Below are 19798 nucleotides of genomic sequence, written 5' to 3'. Positions count from 1 at the left end.
GGGATCTGGTAAAAAATAATAGGCCTACGTACAGACACAGCTCGATTTATTTGACTACAATGCTAAATAGCTTCAAGTGGCATTTACATATGAATCATTAAAAAGCCTTAATTAATTTCGATTGCCTTTTTTTCGTTGTATCAGGCGTTCTTGGTTAGGCGAGCATTTCAAATTGATGGTCACGAGCACCGATTTCCAAGTTAACCTTTGTCTCATTTGATACACAGCGTTCGATACCGAGTGACATTTTTTCTTAGATGACTTTCACCCCAGATAGCTTCATCAGCATCAGGTTCGCCTTTAATAAATACAAATTGATGAATAACATCGCGCAACAAACAATTCCCGGTGAAAGGAGTATCCAACTTTAAGGGAAGTTTACACCACACCTGCGGGGAAAAGACTGAAAAGTTAATGTGAGTTATTTGAAGAGATACGTGACACAACAAAAGTGCGAAACCGTATATGAAAATTCGATTGTATCAACATGGTGGCAGGAGCAACACGAGAGCCCACTTCATTTCGCCTTTACTATCGGGGAATTGACTTTTCTTCATGTAATAAATTTTGTTATGTAGCTTTTTCAGTTTGACAAATACATTCTCGCTTGACTTTTTACGGAACAATGACGGCACAGGTGGAGAAGAAAAAAGAGTAAATAATTCACCTCTGATTCGGCTCTTGTTCTTTTAATGCATTTACCTCAGCAATTTAGAAGACTGCAGCGGTCGTGCAATATTATAGTATTAAATACAATGGCTGCGCAGGAAAAGGGCGCCTTTAGAGTCAAAAAGAAAAAAATGACAGCATGGAACAATTATGCCTTTATTTTGTTATGTCAATAAATGTTAATGCACAGGAAATATGATATCGGGTCCCCCGGGACGGATGTTACCTTACGAGTTGCATCGTTCGTACTTGACGAAATATTGCAGTGTAAGTCATATTGTATTCCAGCTTGAAAGGGCAAGTGAGAGGTGTGTCATTGTGTTAACAAAGAACGTAAAATAGTTAGGAATATGATGTTCGTACAGTAAATAGCAATCACAATATCATCAAATGGATATTGAAAATAAATTAAAGTGCTTTAGATTTTTAATTGCTATGACAACCCTTTTATTGAAAAATATTGTTTGTATAAGTTTGTTTTATCATTTAATTTATGGTTGAAAAATTATATCAATAACAATTCCAGATATATAAAGTGCAAATCGCTCTAAACGACGACCGACGTTCATTGGGATAGGGAGGAAATAGTCACGACACTTGGCGTTTATACCAAGTGCAATTTCCTTGCTTAAATATTTGACCAGGCTGATGTGACAAAATCGCCATGAGGCCTTCAGTCATTGACAGATCAAAGCATTGAAAATGTTGATCCTTCAACTGATTGACAACTTTTTACACGACATTTTACACCACAAGACTGTATTGTAAATAGTATAGTGAAAACATGAATCATCGGGTTTCCCGGGCGGCCTTGCACCTGTGCGGTGACGGGGTGGGGGTCCCGACCGGCATCTCAGGAGTGGTGGTGTAAAATATCTTGTATTATTAGCCACAAATGACTTTGAGGGACAGATGCGTGCAATGCTGGCTCATTACTATATCAATCAAAATATTAAGGAAACTGTGGTTGGTTCGCTCTACCATCCACGCATATTCATAATAACATAATAATAATAAAAAAAAATTTAAAAAAAAGATACTAACCTCCCTGAAAATGGATGTTCCCCTTTACTTATTGATACAATCAATATCTGACGAACCTTCTACCCATCTTCCAAAAAACCACAATTTTGCGTCGACACCTCATTAACTTTCCTCACTTGTCATTTGAACCGATTTGTTGGGGCTCTTCTGCGGATTTGGCCAGTAAATCACGCTCTCGGAAGGGAAATTCAATTGCGAGTAATTGACAAGGCGCGCTAATCGTAGAGGCGGGGAGCAGGCAATGAAATCCAGCTTAATTGAGACATTTAACTCCAAACTTGACAGGTGGGTCGAGTTAACTAGGATTAAGGAGTGACATAAAGATTCTACTGTCGCGGATTTTCAAGACGAAGAAGAAATACACTTTATACCTATGCCATGTGCCTGTAACTTGATTCTCATCTAAATCCTTATGAATATCTTTTTACAGCAAGTCATCCACAACTGACTGCGTCCTATTTCAAAGTACATGTGCTAATTTTCAGCAGTATATTTTAACTTAAACTAACGAATATTTGTAATAACCGAAGATCAAAGTTAAAAAACGGACCATAGAATTTCCTTAGTTTTTAATCTTTCCATTGTTATTCTGAATACCCTGCACTTATGTCTCAAATGTATGCTGTACGCCTGTTCAGTAATGGAATCAAAATTGCCTCCTCTAAAAATGAATTTTTATTGGAAACCAAATTAAACGCAAGCAAGTAACCGCCAAAAAGGTTGAAAGTTACTGAGGGCCTTCGAAAAATACGTTTCAAAGATTTTCTGTTTCAAATCCCACGATATGTCCTTTTCACTTTACCTACAAAATCAATCAATAAATGTTCCACACGCATGTCAAAATACTAGGAAGGCTCATATCAATTTTTCTTTGTTTCTTCTTAGCCATGACAAGTCGTTTCCGTTGGTGTCCTGTTTCAAAGTAAAGGTATCAAATTATTTTTGGCATAACGCTTTGACTTTTCCGGCTTGCGCGTTGTATCATCCTACTCCTCGCAGGTGTCCAACCATGTATCGGGTTACCAAAACCTAGTCGGTGACGCCCTGCTGGTGCTATATCGTTTTATCTGAGATCTAAAGAGTAATTACATACATACATATATATGTATCCTGTAAATTTAATTATTCTCACGTCTAAGTGCGCACCATGAAGAATCTCTTAGACAGATATGGTCTTTATTTTATTACTTTACTTTTTGTTCAAAATAATTAGCACATATCTCTCGCTTAATTAAAGAAAAGGTTCCTGCGATTGTCCCACTTATGAGGGGCATCCATAATTTGGTTCGCGAACGAAAGTAAAGAACTATAGAGCCGGATAGACTCCCAAACTGTCGATCAGTTTCAGCTGTCCGTGATTATAGAAATTAAAACATTTTAAACACAATAATCTCCTCGAGCTATTTTTCCAAATTAGATCGCTCTTTGAAGCCATTGAAAGTCTCACATGAATTATCGCACCTTTAACCGCATTTGCACCTCTCCAGCGTTTCCAGAGATATTTGCACCGCAGTGTTACCTCCCTGAATCAAAAGTCAGTACAAAAGGTCCGCTCGTTGAAGTAGATATCCTCATACTTAAAAAAAGCATATGAGACGGGCTTAATTAATTTCTGCTCTCTGTCAACACAGGTGGGGAGCAAGCCTAGCAAAGTTGTTTACCAGTCAGAAAACCTATTTTTCTTGTTCTGCCAATAAAGGATCTAGTAGTCGAATTGAAAAGGGAAAAAAGAGAATGAGGCATGATATTAAAGACATGACCGGCAACTTGGAATTGAAATAGGTTCGCCTTTGCGCGTTGTCAAATAGTGTCGTATTAATGCAACATAATCTTATCAATATAATATAAGAAATATAACAACTTCACACTGGGGCTTGAAATGGGGGATAGGTATGGATCCATTTGGAGACAATTTGAGGTTTGTTTCACAAATCGATACTTCAATTAGTCTCTCCTTTGACAGATAACTGCAGGTCTTCCTGGGGTGTGTTACTATCTTGCTGCAACCATTAATTTATGTGTCCATACGAATTAGTCAGGATGAACAAAATACCCCTAATTTTTGAAAATAATGTCCAATTCATGACAGGCCACAACAGATATACTGCAATCACTTCAGGCAACTCGCATGTCGCACACCACACAGTGCCAGACCCACGCAAGCGAAGTCACAGGACTCCCCCGACTTGACTCTGTGTATAAGAGGAAGCAGTTGCTATGGGAGATTATCCGATTTTTTACTTGATCAGATTAACTCGTCCCCTTGAGGTGACACTGCCACCTGCAAGATATAATGAGGATTTTTTTTCGCCTTTCTTTGAACTGACGTCGTGAATTGCTTGAAAGAAAATTTTCTCTGTCGGCCATGTCATAATGAAACAGATGCTACCATGAGTTAAGGTGTAATTATTCTAAAAATCAGAAAAAATCAGAAACGTTTTTTTTTATCATTTATTAGGCTTGAATTTAACATAAAATGAAATGAACAAAGTTGTGACTTTATGCATTTGAAATACATATGCTGAGTAATTGTATGCTTGGCGTAATCATTCAAAATTATGCTTTAAAATCATTGTGAAATTGACCACCACCATCGAAAAATATTATGTTCGCTCATAACCAGAATGAAAATTTGCATTAAATAAATATATATGTAACCCTTCGTATACAATTATTTTTCATAAATATATATTATAAGTATGTATATATTCAAGTAATTGAGAATGATCGCATAGGGACATATTCAACAAACAAAGATTTGTTGTCTTTGTCGCATCTCGAAACCAACTCGGTTTTTGGACACGGTTGGTGAAACCGGTTGCATTCATAGATGTCAAAAAGCACTTTCAGTGCAATTTTAAGCATGAAAAGCCGTTCATAGAGAAATGGTCAGTCATACCCTAGAACATTGCTTTTATGTCTATACACGTATACACACACACACACACACACACATATATATATGAACTAAACTGAACCTGACGTATTACGTAGGTTGGTCGAAAGACAGAAAATTTCGCCACTACAGTTTTAGAATAAGTTTGCCTGAAAGACTATTAAAATACTTTAATCGTCACACCGAAAATGAAACGATTAAATTTGTCAAAAAATGATCGGTAATTAATCAAAGATGAAATCACTCGACGCGATAGAAAGATTTATAACAAAACTGGGGGCCTTGCCTCGACTTACGGTACAGTAGAGCTATTGATAGTTTGCTTTTCAATCGTACGCTTCGGCTAAGTGGCTTTTGACAAGTTGCGCTGGGCGCATTCTTCTAAGTCCCACACGGCAATTAAAAGCGAGCGGTCAAATTCCTTGTTCTGTTGGTTTTGTCCTATACAGCAGTTGAATAGCCGTAATACGCACGGCGAGCGTGCACCGAGTTGCCAGTAAAAGTCAACTCTCTTTTTGTAAAGGCGGTTGTGATTCCCAGTCCCTTTCGCCCGGGCAATACAAACAGTGCATTATCCCCACACCTTAACCATGACTTATTCCGACCAATAGCCCATTATTCCGACCCCAAATACTTTTCAGTCGTGTTTAGAAGTCTGCATCCCCTGCACCGAATAACCCCTGACGGGCATTTTAGAGCCATTGCACCCGTACGTGCGTATCTTCAAGAGAGCACGATCCCGTAAAAACAGCACTCTGATTGAACCGGGGTTTGTTTTCACAAAACTTTCTGCTCACCTGGATTATATATGACGCTGAGTAATGGATTATTTTGGTCAAAAGAGGAAACGCCAAAAAAAGAAATTTGAGACGATAGTTACTACTCTAAAAAAGCACAAAATGTCAATTTACCGTAAAAAGTCAACTTATTGTGTATGGTGAACGAGTTCTTTGATGCGAGTTATTTTACTTGTGTCAAGTTCTGCTTATATTTCCAGTAAGTCAAAAGGAAAATTGTGCCAGGTTGTAAGAGCAACTTTTAAAACAAACATAATATGCAAACTATAACGTGATTGAAATAATATGAAAATTAAAAGAAATACAACCAAACCACCTAAAAACGGACGGGGCAAATGAGGGCAAGAAAAACTAAAGTAAAGATCAACTCAGCATCAAGAGAACATTTGAATTGTTTATTTACGCACCTTTTTGAATTTGAAACTATATAGAATATTAAAAATATCCGACAGATATACTCCAAGAACGAAAAAAAATTCAATCAGTAAAATGAAAATTAAACTAATAAATGAATAAATTCGAAAATTAGATATGAAATGAACATATGAAAAACATTGAAATAATAAATAAACAAAAGAATAAATCATTAAGGAAAGGAATAAATATGCAAACACATGGAATGAAATAAAATAAAATTAATAGAACGATATAGATCGAAATGTAGTAAAAAGGGCAATATGAAATCAAAGGAATACTTGAATATGGAGGGAAAAAGATACATAAAAGATTATTTCTAGCACCTTCATCATTATTTCAATTGCAGCGCAGCTTACACTCGCTCCAAAGGAAAGAAAAAGAAAAAAAAGGGAAAAATTGAATAAGATAAAATTAAAATGGCGCCATGCCAATATGATATTCCTCTGGCATCTCAATGTACGTTTAAAAAAAAAAAAACGTTTCACTGCGTGAAAAATCTCGAAATTGGAGGATGTACACACTTCGTTACCTCAATAATGTGCTTTAATCTTGTTAAAAATAGTAATAAAAACGGGAAAAGAAAAGTATAGCATCATTCGGTAAGTCTAAAATGATTGACGACTGTTTTTTATTAGTGATTTATTTGTGATCAACACATTCACTCCTTCACATACATTTTAAAAAATAAATCTTTGACTCTTGCATCAGCAAAATGCGGTTGATACTTGACAAAAGCCACGCCCCCACATGAGTCTGGCTTCACCACTCCTCCATCCACAGAGTGTGCGCTCTCTGGTGAGAGAATCGCGCGCTGAGAACACCTGCACAAGGTATTGACCTACTCTGTAGAGTGAAACCAACTCGATGGAAAATGTTTTTGTGATAGGATCTAAAAGCATCAAACCTTGAACAATGTCAGGCACACAGCTCCACTGACTTTGAGTTACCCATAAAAACAATGTTGACGAAATTAGGTACAGATGCCTGGCAGGAAAGTACACGCATCCATCCCCGCGCATACCAACTCCGGGGTTATTCGGTGCATTTCTCATGTTGCTGTTTTCTGGATAAGAATGCTGCATGGCCTTAAACAGAGGCGATGGGCTTTGTTGATTCCCCGAAGTGAATCACAACAACCGGTACGTGTGAAAAGGATAGAAATTGAGTTCTGTCACGGCGTTTCCCGCACTTGTCTTGTACTTTGTCACCCCCGCCATCTCTCGAGGTGCAGAATAATTTGCATTTACCTAATACGTATAAGCAGAGATGATCACTGCTAAATAAAATCAGCATCATATTTATGTTTTGAAAAATTGAATATAAAAAATAATAAATAGGTATTGTTACTGTGATCATTTTAATGATAATAACAACTACAATAATAATAATTAGGAATGGATTAGATTTTTTTATCTTAACGATAATTGTCCAAAATGCTACACAGATATATACATTTTAATTCAAACGGATCAAGACGGCTGAATCGATCAGAAAAATATTTTTCTAATAGCGATCAATATTCGTTTTAACCATTTCTAGGACCATATATGTCAAATCAGAATTTAGGGTTAAAAAATGAATCCTGATATATTTACTTTTTAAAAGCAATGAAAGGCAAATAGTAGTCAAGGACAAGAAAAAAATGTGTAAAGAAGTACGAGGATATTACGCTTAACATGATCATTAATGGGATGGTAAATTGTTTTATTTAAATATATGCTAAACAACTACAAATGATAATAATGATTGTTTGCAATAAATTTGCAATTAGCTTGGGGTATCACAGTAATCCTCGTATTGTAATTGGTGTTCAATCTTAATTTCTTAAATTAAAGGAAGTTCGAAATTCAAAATCACGCACGGGTGTTCTTAATGGCGGGAAATAGAGCTGAGTTACTGTTACTGTCATTAGGGACTGATTCCAAAATTATTCTGGAAAATGCTACAAAAATAATTGTTCTTGGGCGTACAATCTTAGGAATATCATTTTCAGGATTTTTGCTTAATTTAACAACTAGACCAGGAATATAAATTATTTTTCATTTTTTCCACCACTTTTTCTGTCAAATTGGAATGCGACCATACGACCAGGAGAGAGTTGGAGAGTCTGAAAAATTGCCTCAAAGTGAAAGGAGATGAATAGAATAGGGGGGACTGGGGCTAGATGGACCCCGGGGTAAGTTGCCCCTCGATAATTTATGAAAAAGTACCTACGAGGTAAAAAAAAAAAAAAAAAAAAAAAAAAAAAAAAAAAAAAAAAAAAATCACATAAGCTTGTAAAGCGACCATATCCGACAGTGCCAAGAAAGCGTCAGTCGTAAAATACTTTTACTTGAGCAGCGAGTTCAAATGAGAGTTTTCTGCATCTGAAAGTTACTTTGTTGAAGAGGATTAAAATCTATTTTCATAGCCTTGTGATAGTATGAAAGATGTGTGCAGGGCATCAAACTTAAGTTAAGTGATTTGACTTTCGCAGTTCATTCTAGCACCAAAATGGCTGCAATGCTTTAAAAAATGTGCACCTGGGGTTTGTTGGAACACTTGGCTCGATTTTTGAAGCAAACATATCGAAACATCAATTTATCTACCTCATATGCATTACAAATCGAGCAAAGACTCTCAAAATCAATTAAATATGATAAAATGCGTAAAAATACATTTATGGTGTTTACAAGGAATGCTACATTATTAAAGTATATGGTGTCAACTTCCCTCGATCCTGGGGCCTACTTGCGCCGCCAAAAAGGAAGTTTTCCCACCTGACACCAAGGCTTTTTTTGTCAATTTTGAGCCATTTGAAAAGGCTAAGTCCACAAGAAAAATGGGCAAGGTCGTTTTACACAAATGTGACTCTGTCAGCCACCTCAATGACGCTCAGATTTTGTGTAATAATTGCATAATTCTAACTTGCCCCACTATTTTTGCTGCTATATACTATACTGACAGTCAATGAAAACGCATCAGAAAACTTTCTTGTACTTTTTTACCCAGAATCGATTCCAACCATATAAACGAGTACAAATGCACTTGTTTGGTCATAAGAGAGTGAAAAGTGTGACTGAATAATGGGTCATATTTCACACGAAAACTGTTATTTTCTTAATGTGCCAAAGGAACTGAAAATATTATTTGATAAATAAATGGGGCGTTTTCATTGACTGTCAGGATATATTATCCTCCAATGCTGAAACAAAATCAGCTATAATCAAAAACAAGTGGAAAGTGATATAAAATAGTTATGGAAGTATTACACAAAATGTGCGCCTCACTGATGTGACTCAGAGAGTCACATTGTGTAAAATTACTTTTTTTGTGGCAATGGGATATTTATGCACTATAATGAGACAGTTTAAACTGAAGACTCTTTTTGATAACTTTGCATTACATACAAACTAATGATGCCAAAATTACTGAAAGTAGTCATTCCCTATAAAACCATACCCTGCCAGTGTTCTGCAACCTACGGCACGTGGTGTTCTGGGCCGTGTGAGGTTCAATCATAAATGATTGTCCAAGTCAAATGAATGATTAATGCAGCCTTAATTGTTCGTTTTTCTACTGATATTCTTGGGAATTCCAAAATGGATGCATCTGGATAAAGAGAATACTGTTTGAGCGTTAAATTCGGAAGAAACTATGATAACAATGTGTTCGCTATTTCAGCAATGTGAAGATTCCAACGTCGGGAGTAGCCAATGCAAAGTGGTGAAATAACATTGGATATCATTTTCAATTAAGGAAATAATTATCCATTATAACTCTCAAGAAGAACCCATCAAATGAACTAAATGAACCCAAAGGTAACCAAATGCTGCAATCTTCATAAGCATAATAAGGATTGATAAGGATGTCGTGTATCTAAGGTCCGAGAGTTAAATTGACGGTGATGAACGGTATTGTTCACAACTTTAAAAATTTCCGATTGAAGCGCAGGATTAACACTAACAAATTACACTAATTACTCTAACAAATTACACTAATGTGGACTGTTACGCAATAATATATTCAATTTTATTAGGTGGGGGATGTCAAACATTTCTCATCGTTTAATAATTTTGATACAGGATAAAGAAGTACATTAAGATTTAGGTAAACGACAATTAGACGTTTGATACTGTATTTGATTCCACACACGAGAAAGGGTCAAGGGGGCAACGTATCACCTGTGCTCTAACAACGAACATACAAGCGTCAATTGAAAATGTATTATACGCATCTCTCTAATTAAACATTGCACGTTTTCATTTGACAGAAACTTACACATTTGCAACGCAAGACTCGATTGCCTCTTGCCACGAGGCCCGTCCATCTGCGATTCGTTTGCTCTAATGAGGAACTTTTGAAAATGTTGTGATTTTTGGATATAAAAATTTGATCATTTCCTTTTCTAACGATCTAGCGCCCATCAAAATTAATTAGTGATCAGTAAATAGAAATGATAAATACTCAGAACATGACCTGCAAAATAGTTATACATACATTTTTTCCTCGAGTTTGCATGCACAGGTACATGTACGTGGTTCTCTATTTTTCGTTAACGCCTGTCTAATACGCTTGAAGCAAAGCAGAGAGAATCTGCTCTTAAAGAGATGGGACGCGCCTCTGGAAGATATTTCCATATATATAGTCTCCCTAGCAATATTTAAAAGGGGCGATTCATTTTCAAAACTAATTTTTAAGAAAAGGCACCTCTGGAACGTTCTCAATGTGTGACACAAAGAGAGAAGTTAATTCATTTTAACTTCGCGTCTACAGAACTCTAAAATATTGAATACTGAACGTTTCCGTAGCAATTGGGGCTCTACCCTCAAAATAAATAAATAAATAAATAAATAAATAAATAAATAAACTGAGTGTGCTAATTTTTTTACGAAAGGGACACAATTCCAGCCAAATTGTAAAGGTCTCACGTAATAACAACCATCTCATAAGTCAATCTAATTTTAAATAACTTCCAGTAGCAGGTGATTGGTTAGAAATCCTTAGTACGGAGTGTGTCCAGATAGAAAGAATTTAAGAAAAGTCGATAGCCCATGCTTCCTTGGTCACCTAGAGGTTTACCAGTCTATACACGACATAGAAGCTAAACCTAAAACCTAGTAAATCAAAAGTAGCAAGATGCGTACCAGCAGAAACATTATAGCAGCTAGCTCCAGGTGGAATTTTCAAAATTTCAATGAATTCAAACTCTGCACTTCCCTTAAAAATATTGATATTATTTATTTTTATATATAATCTTTTATCTAATATATCATTCCATACAATAACAGGAATAGCATCTTACCTTTTAGTCAAATATCAGCAAAAAAGATCACAAATAAGAATTTAACCCCCCCCCCTACACACACACACAAACCTGAAACTGTTTGGTATTCTTCAGCCTTTATTTCAACTAGCAGTTTTCATAATTGTTCAATATCATATCTCTGTAAATAAAAAAATTAATTTGGTGCTTAAATAATATTCTTCTAGGATTGCACTTTGTCTATCTTATCATTACAAGTGTAGATATTGCAATAGTATGACTGTCACAATATAAATTTGGGTATCTCTCACCCTCTCTAAGAGGTCTTTTATATGTTGTTGGCAGATCGACAACTGATGGATTTGTAAAAAATTATAAATTTTCAGCAAGTAGTACCAGTGTAAAATATATGCAAAAATTGAATATTTTTCACAGGAGTGTGCATTACTTTCAGCTGTAATTTCTGAAGGTACCTGTATGCATAGGAAGACCACTGGTGAACATGTTATTAGTATTGCTGCCTTTTTTGTAGCCCAATGCCCATCTTTCTATGAATATGTTATTGAAAATGGGTTACAAATAAAATAAATACACTTACTCTTTTAAATATTTTTACATCTTGTGCAGCATTTCTTTTTTGTTGCCAACACCAAATCCTGTATGGAATATAGAGCTTTTAGTATGACACAATCCTTATGAAATTTATATAATTACAATATAACAAGAGAACTTGGTTTTAAAGCTCAATCAGATCAATGATTACTGATGAGCTCATCTTCTTTACTTTACAGAATTCCCCACCTAAACATGTATATCCATCAAGATTTTATTCAGCAGACAGGTGTAATAGACCCTGATTACAACAGTGCACTATACATGACAGCAGTATAACAATTCTATTCAGGACTTGGTTACTTTTAGTGGCTTTCCCAAGCTTATTGCTTCATGTTTGTCATCAAAAAATAATGGGTGATGCTGATAGTAGTCTACAATTTTGGTCAGGGTACTGAAGTTATGCTTTCCTATGTAGTATTTTCCATCACTTGTGGTCTCTACTGGAAAGTGGCGCACCCTCTCACTGTACCGCACTGAGATAGTGTAGTCACCAACCTGCAACACCAGAAGAAAGTTGTGAACTGTGGTTATTAATATTTTTGAGTATTTAATGTGCCTGTGTGGAAAAAAAAAAAAAAAGACTTGTGCACTAATTTCAGAAGACCATGCATAAAAAAAATTATTTCAAGAAAATTATTTTGTTAGCAATCTATGTTTATTTTATGATATAACTTACCCTGTTCATACTCTCTCTGACTAGAAAGTCTCTATCATCGCCATTCCTCAAAAGAAGGGACTCACTTTCATGGCGACTCATTTTTCCATAATCCCATTCCATGGCTGTTTTACCTGCTTTGGTTTTTAACTCTGGAGACTTTGGTTTATGTTTCCTTGCCAACCTGGGAGATGGCTTTGGTGAAGTTGTCTTTTCTGCTTGCTGAAGATGGAATTGTTTATGTTTAAGATATGGGAAAAGTAAAACTCTACATCAGCCCAAACATTTTTTTGTTCCTAAACAAAAAATGTTTTAGCAAAGTAGCTTTTGTTTTGTGATACATAAAAAGTTACATAGAAAGCGACAAACTTCCAAAAGAAAAAAAAAAAGAACTATCATAGCCATCACCAAATAATTCTATGCTGAATAAAAGAAAAACATGTAAAATAAATATCTAAATAAAAGTTAATAAATGAAAAACAAAATGTGATATCCATCCATTCGCTAATTACCGGAGCCTCTCTCCAATAGTCCCCAGGAACCCATCCATCCAGCCCCCCCAAGTTAACATGCCACCAGCCTTTAGGATCTTTGCCAAGCAGAAGAGCATAGTCGCCTGCATGAAAAGACAGGACACTTTCATGTCTGCTGTCATAGTCAGCTAGGGCTACTAGAGAGGTGTAAGTAAAGGCAGGCTCAGACTGGAAGTAGAGGAATGTTGTGAGTTTATGTCATATAAAGCTTTGTGAAATATTCAAGTCCAAATTATAGAAAAATTTTATATCACGTTAATTGTACCCTTATTTATCTAATAAAAATTACAAAGATAAGTAATATTGTGAGGATAATTTTTTTGAGTTAATCCAGTTAATGTTACCAAAATGGTCCTGTTGAACACAACCAACCAATGTTATTACAGCAACCACATTCACAGAGGAGATTAGTGTTTATGTTTAGTAAATGTAGATGACTTAGTTCAAGCATTGCAGCTGTTGAGACAGCCATTTCACTCAAACCAAATACAATCGAAAATGCTTAAGACTGCAATGTACAGATAAACAGAAGAGATTTAAGATACCAAAGAGATTTAGTTACAAGAAATGCTTCAACAGCAAATAAGAACATTGTCTTTTTAAATAAATAAATACATTAAAAAGCAAGACAACAAGAATGTGTTAGTTCTTAACATTACATATGTAGTAGATTTTAGAAGATTAATAATAAAGCAACAACAAAGACAAGGTACACAACAAAAAATATTCCACCAAATATCTTATTATAGATGAGAAGACATGCACTTCACGAAAAATAAATTACCGTATCTCCTGTAAGAGCTGAAAAATATAAGGTATAACAATTTTTTAATTTTCTGCAATTCTTTTCTCACCTTTTCAATTTGTGGTTGGTCCACAGACAATAGTTTAGGGGAGGGGTGGAGGGGCATGGGAGGGGGGTTGGCTGAAGACCTTCTCTTCTCGAGAAGTTCTGGTTTGGGTATAAGGTCTGAAAGCAAAAAGATACTTAAAATATGAATGAGAAATCTTCTCAGTTCAAAAATTTGGTTCAAAATGCAAGAGACAAAATAATCTTTAAGTTAACCTATAATACAACATGATGATAAATACACTTATATTTTAACTAATTGTATACAAATAATAGGCAATATCTCTTATGCTTGAATTTAAAAATTGCTCTTATCTCATAACATGTAAAAATTCTGCCTAGGAATATTACTAATTGTTAGCTGATCATGCCCTGTGTTCATTTAACAGCGAAAAGCCACATGTTTATCTGACCAATTATATTCTTTTCAACAATGCCACAAGACTGTTGACCATGACAAACCAACCTCTCTCGTCATCTGAGCTGCCTGTTCCCCTAGCCAGTAACCCTTTCCTTACTGGTGGTGACCCTACAGGCTCTCGGATGGAAGGAACAATGGGGGATACTGGGGTAGTGGGTAAAGGAGAAGCACCTATTTTGGCAAAAAATATATACATGTGGGAGAATTAATAACTTACATCAACAGGCAATAAATAGTTGCAACTTAAATGAAGAGCAATAAAAACATGAAAGGAAATGTCTGATAACTCTTTATAAACTAAAAAAGCAACAAAAAAGGATTTCATAAACTTATCTGAACATTCATCTGAACTCCTATCACCATGATAGCAGGTCACAGCAGGTCATGATACAGGAAAGAGCACATTACAACAAATTCTTATCGAATATTGTGAACATATGTCAACCTGACACCAATAGCACAACACTGAAGCCTCTGTTAGTAAAATACTAAAGCCATTTCTCTTTCAGCCTAGATTTGTCAGATGTTCTCATATATTATTACCTGCTTCTCTCCAGTCAAGTATATCAGAGGGCAACCATCCCTCTGCAACTATACATCCCTTTTCCTTGTCTTGTAACAGGCAGTAACTGAAGGAAGATTCCTGTCTTTCAACCTGCAATACAGAGAGACATAGAGATCTGTGATCTTTGTATTCTACCAATAAACCATAAATAACTTTACTACCTCAAGTATGTATAAGATTTAGTTTTATTTTTCTATTAACATTGTAAAACTTCAACAAACTGGTTGCAGTTTTACTGAATAAATTATTAATATTAAGATAACACTATAGCCAGCCTTTGCTCCTACATAAATTTCAGTAGAAATGGCTACTTAATTTCTCATTAAAAACTGAGCAACTAAATTTCTTATTTAAAAATCTGAGACAGATATATTTGTTACCTGCACTGTATCTCCAGCTTTCACTGCTAATCCTTGCTGATGTGACATTTCTGGAGTATAGTCTATACTTACATGGCAGAGTTTCTTTCTTAGCTAAAATGAAAGCAAAATTATTTAAACAACACATATATTGGTAGAAATCAAAGAAAAAATGCTTTACAATGATCAAAAAAAAAGGAGAAAAAAACTTATAACACTTTTATTGAAAAAGAGTTTATTTCAAGTCCATGAGAAAATATTCACTGTTTGAAGAAATTCTGATTTTTAAACCAAGTCAACACTAGAAAATGAAGAAATGTTATGAAAATTTAAGATTTGACACCTCTTCATTACTGCTTTGAACTAGTTTGAGAAAAATATCTGCTCTTATTCATCTTACAACAATATTTGTATTTTTACCTCTTCCTCTGGTCTCAATGAAGATACCTCAATATTCTCATAGCTATGTTTCCCAGCATCTTTCACAACGTTCATATAGGTGTGGTCAGAAACCTGCTTTTTGGGATCCTTTGGTTCTGATGTCTTTTGTTGTTTCACTGCTCCATGGGAAATAGGTTGAGGAGAAGTCACTGCTATTGGAGAGGGAGTCCTGGCTTTTGGCTGAGAAAATAAATATCAGTTTCTGCTATGTGTTCCTGTAGTATACCGGGGTATATTGCTCATAGGGATAAATGAGCCATCATTCATCTACAAAGTCTACTTTTTTCTGTTATTACATGCTTCTTGTTGATACAATGCATTTAAAGACATGTCCTTCTACAAGAACAGAATTAAATGTTAATATAAACTACAATGACAGAGCAGAAACCGAATTCACACATTTCTCTACCTGGATATCTTGGTTTTCATAGTTAACAGTTGGCCCTTTGTCTTTTGCATGTTTTTTTGGAGGTAACGCTTTTGGAATAATTTCTGCATATGCTACCCCTGGCTCTCCTATGATGACTAGCTTTGACTTCCTAAATAAAAAATAAAGTACAATCTTTTATCTTGGATTTTCAATATGCCATTATTTATATTATGATATCACAGGGCAACAGTGTGCTGTTTTAGCAATGTTAGTGACCAAATGACCTCTCCCTTCCCCTTGTTGCAAGAGTTGGATATAAAAAGTTGGATATGCAGTAAGGTGAATGGGAAAAACTGTTGTGTTTTCTGCCAAGCACATTACATTAGAAAAACCAAGGGCAGCACCTTGGAATTTTGACTGAATTGAAAATAAAATCTGATTTTGATAATGATAATTTACAAAGCATGACATACTATTGATTGTTTCAATATAAAAAAAAAGGAACCGTAAAATTATAGCAAGTAATATTCTAACAACATATAAATTAAAACTACATGTAGAAGGGTTTTCATTGAAATGATGATAGAATTTTACACAAAATTACAGAATAAGCTAACTTTTATTTTGTCCTCTTCCCTGTACTTAAGCAATACATTTAAATAATACCTCCTTACCCCTGTTCTTTGCTATTTTTCTTTTCATCAAAATTAATGGTGGTGTAATTAAGTGCGTCTCTGTTCATACTGTCTTGTGAGCTTGACTTTTCTGGACTGCTGCTGTCACCTGGTGGATTCTGACTCACACTAATGTCTGTCTTTTTTGACTTGTCAGGAATGGCATACAAATCACTATCTTTACTTGAAACACTGGCCTGAGATAGGATTGACTTAGATGATGTCCTACAACATTCAAATGTGCAACAATTTAAAGTAATTTACCTTATTGTTTGATTCATTAGTAACAAAAATTGAATTTTACAACAACCTTACAATGCACTTTTCACTTGGTAATCAAAAATGTATCCATGACAATATATCCATGACAATACAAAAAATTTGACTCCTTTTTTTGTATTACAATATGCTGGCAGACTGACTGGTCAGGATCATACATTATTCATGTTAACTTCAAAAATATACTACACCTCATTGTTTTTACAAAACCAGACACACTGTTTATAACTAAATACTAAAAGCCCAAAACTACTCTTACTCACCTCTTCCATTTCCACCTTCCAGATATCAAATGTAACATGATATTAATGGTCACAGGTTCTACAATCTATATTTTAACTGGTTTTCAAATACCATAATGTTACAGACCATTCATAAGGTACTGGTATGCTACAGACTTTGCAGGAAATATGGATGTATAATTCAGTAGAACTTACCGCCTTGGAGGTGGCTGACGACCATAAATGGAGTGTTGGTGGTGACTTTCTTTCAGCAATGAGTAAATAGCCTGAAAGGCAAATTCCATATTGTGCTGTACATATAAATGATATGAAATATCATAGATATGTCATTTATAGCCTAATATAAAGATAATCTTTATAACAACAAACCAGTTTAAACATATTGTGTGCTGTGCAAAAAGAAATATTTAATTTGACTTACTATCAGATACTGAGAAAAATAAAAAATAATGAAATAATACAGAAAATTAATTTATTAGAATCAAATGCATATTAAACAATCAAAAATAACAAGAAAAATAAAAATAAAATGAAATACAAATGCAGTTAAGTCTGCCATGTTCATGTTCATGTTCAAATATTTTTATAAGTACAAGCATGCAAAATTTTTTATTTGTTAATACTGTTTGACCAACTTACTTTTTCCTTATCTGTTTGTTTTTCTTCCTTATCCAAGTTTTGGAGATAGATGGCAGGAGTGACACCCACTTCACCATGAACAGTTCTAGGAGGAAGAAGACAAATAAACTTAAAAAAACACTGACAATGCCAGAAGTGAAGAGAAAAGGTAGCATGAACCAGGGCAATTTATACTAAACTCCTGATATTGGTCACACAACTGGCAAGCCTTTATCATTGCACTCACAGTTTAGAGCATATCAATTTTTCCTCTACCGTAAAATATGCTATAGCTGTCAGTGCATTTTATTAGCAATAGTTTTCAGGTGTTTTACACCTAATATTACTTAAGTTAAATGTACATATGAGATCTCCAAATGGAACTACATCTAGTCATGAAAATACATTCCACAGACCAAATAATTCAGGAATCTGATTTTAAAAAGTTTGCAGAGAATAAGATTGCAAATACTTTCTGCCCATAATAATCATATGATACTGATATGAGTTTGATAGATTTCAGACACACATAAGTACATATATCTGTGTATTAAGTGATAATAACTGAAATGCACATGAAATGCAGTGTTATCCAACAGTAACAATGTTATCATAATGTGTGTGAGTGCTTGACATAAAAAAAAAATGAATATAACATAAATGAATTATTGAACAGCACATGCATCAATACCAAGACACCACACTTTGCCAAGTAGAAAGAAAGAAATTGCACTTAATCACAGTATGGATATACAAATAATTTTTCAGACAATATTATTTTTAAGTAGCTTTTACTCTTCTCCTTGGTAAGAAACAAAACATTTTTGAGTTAACAAAGCAAGCCTTTATCTATATAAATGTCTCATCTTATTTAAGTTTAAATGGAATGGCTCAAGCAAAAATGTAAATGCCATTAAAACAAATAAAAAACAATGACATATTATCTACTTTTAACCTAAAGCTAAGAAAAATTAAAATAATTAGAATTGTAAGTTAATCCTACGGTAAAAACTTGAAAATTTCCTCGGTCTTAAAAGTTTCGCTAGAAGACCATTTACTGCTGACGTAATTTTTTTCACTTTGAAAATTTCATCGAACTTGTAAATGGGCCTCTTGATAATTTTGAAAAGTTTGTCACCTTATTTGACTGCGTTGTCCAGCTCAAACATAAAGGTAATGTGTCAGTTGATTCAAGACAATAAAATGATCAGGATATCATTGTCAATAACACTCAATGGGAGATAGGAACAATGGTTCTCCCTGAGAGTGGCTACTTATGATATAGATGGTTTAAATGTGGATTCTGGTCATCAACTGCAGGAAGATTGGCCATTTGTCTTTTATGTCATTACTATTAGGGGCCTACCAGCTTATATACATATGGTTTGCATAAGGTGGGTTTTCAAGCCGGTAAATAGAAGTTACATGTTGTGACTCTTTGTCAGTTGTAACGCTTTCACTGTTATCGATGGCTGTCCTAAATGAGGAAGACACAATGAAAATATCAAGATATTATCTCGAAGGGAAATATACCCGTCACTTCTATTTATGTTCATTGCGCTATTCAATTACCTAGTGAACTTCATTTGGTACAAAACAGGTGTAGGCCCAAAATGAAGTCTGAGCAAACTCACCACCAAATTATGAAAGTGGACACTTCCAAGACCTTCATATGCATGACACCTGACAGCGAGAAGGTATTTTTAATATCTTCAGCAGGAGATCATTCCTGATGCAAGTGAGATGAGAAGGCAATTTTCCCATTCCTTCAAGGGATTTAGAGACTTTGTTCATGAAAGATGGTCAGTGGAAGATTGTTTGCGATCTGAGCGTGATGAGAAGGAAATTTTCATGTCTTCAGCGGGAGATCGTTTGCAATGCAAGTGAGACGAGGTTGTAAGTTAATATAATGAAACTGATATGCACTTATAAATAGATTATTATTCACCACATGAAAGTGATATTGGAAGGAGTGATAAATATCCCACAATATACAAGGAACAAGGATAAAAGCCGCTAAGGACAAAACTGTGTCATACCCAGGAATCAGGGAAACATTATTTTCAAAAATTTGTCAGGTTCACACAATTTAAAATATTTATAAATTA

At 34.8% G+C, this 19798-nt stretch overlaps 1 protein-coding gene across 14 annotated transcripts in view; it reads right to left on the bottom strand.

The window, feature by feature from the left end:
* Positions 1 to 11186: 11186 nt before the first annotated feature.
* The window catches only part of LOC106178930 (uncharacterized), a 29785-nt gene continuing 21173 nt past the window's right edge, over positions 11187 to 19798 (bottom strand). For 8 of the 14 annotated variants that reach the window (XM_013562310.3, XM_013562307.3, XM_013562306.2 and 5 more), the window contains 12 exons: positions 17712 to 17796; positions 17268 to 17338; positions 16552 to 16776; positions 15917 to 16046; positions 15487 to 15687; positions 15088 to 15180; positions 14686 to 14797; positions 14188 to 14313; positions 13726 to 13841; positions 12851 to 13039; positions 12360 to 12560; positions 11187 to 12178 (listed from right to left, as the gene is read on the bottom strand). In XM_013562310.3, coding sequence (XP_013417764.1) covers positions 11969 to 12178; positions 12360 to 12560; positions 12851 to 13039; positions 13726 to 13841; positions 14188 to 14313; positions 14686 to 14797; positions 15088 to 15180; positions 15487 to 15687; positions 15917 to 16046; positions 16552 to 16776; positions 17268 to 17338; positions 17712 to 17796 — 1759 coding nt within the window. In that variant the 3' untranslated portion in view covers positions 11187 to 11968. Of the gene's footprint in view, positions 12179 to 12359; positions 12561 to 12850; positions 13040 to 13655; positions 13673 to 13725; positions 13842 to 14187; positions 14314 to 14685; positions 14798 to 15087; positions 15181 to 15486; positions 15688 to 15916; positions 16047 to 16551; positions 16777 to 17267; positions 17339 to 17711; positions 17797 to 19798 lie in introns of all 14 variants that reach the window. The other 6 variants (XR_015331699.1, XM_013562309.3, XM_013562314.3 and 3 more) reach the window with 6 other exon arrangements.

Source organism: Lingula anatina, chromosome 1 (genome assembly GCF_051362555.1).
Source record: "Lingula anatina isolate TDL-2025a chromosome 1, LinAna3.0, whole genome shotgun sequence".
Taxonomy (NCBI): Eukaryota; Metazoa; Brachiopoda; class Lingulata; order Lingulida; family Lingulidae; genus Lingula; species Lingula anatina.
The sequence above is the reverse complement of the archived record's forward strand: the minus strand, read 5'-3'. Positions and strand labels throughout refer to the sequence as shown.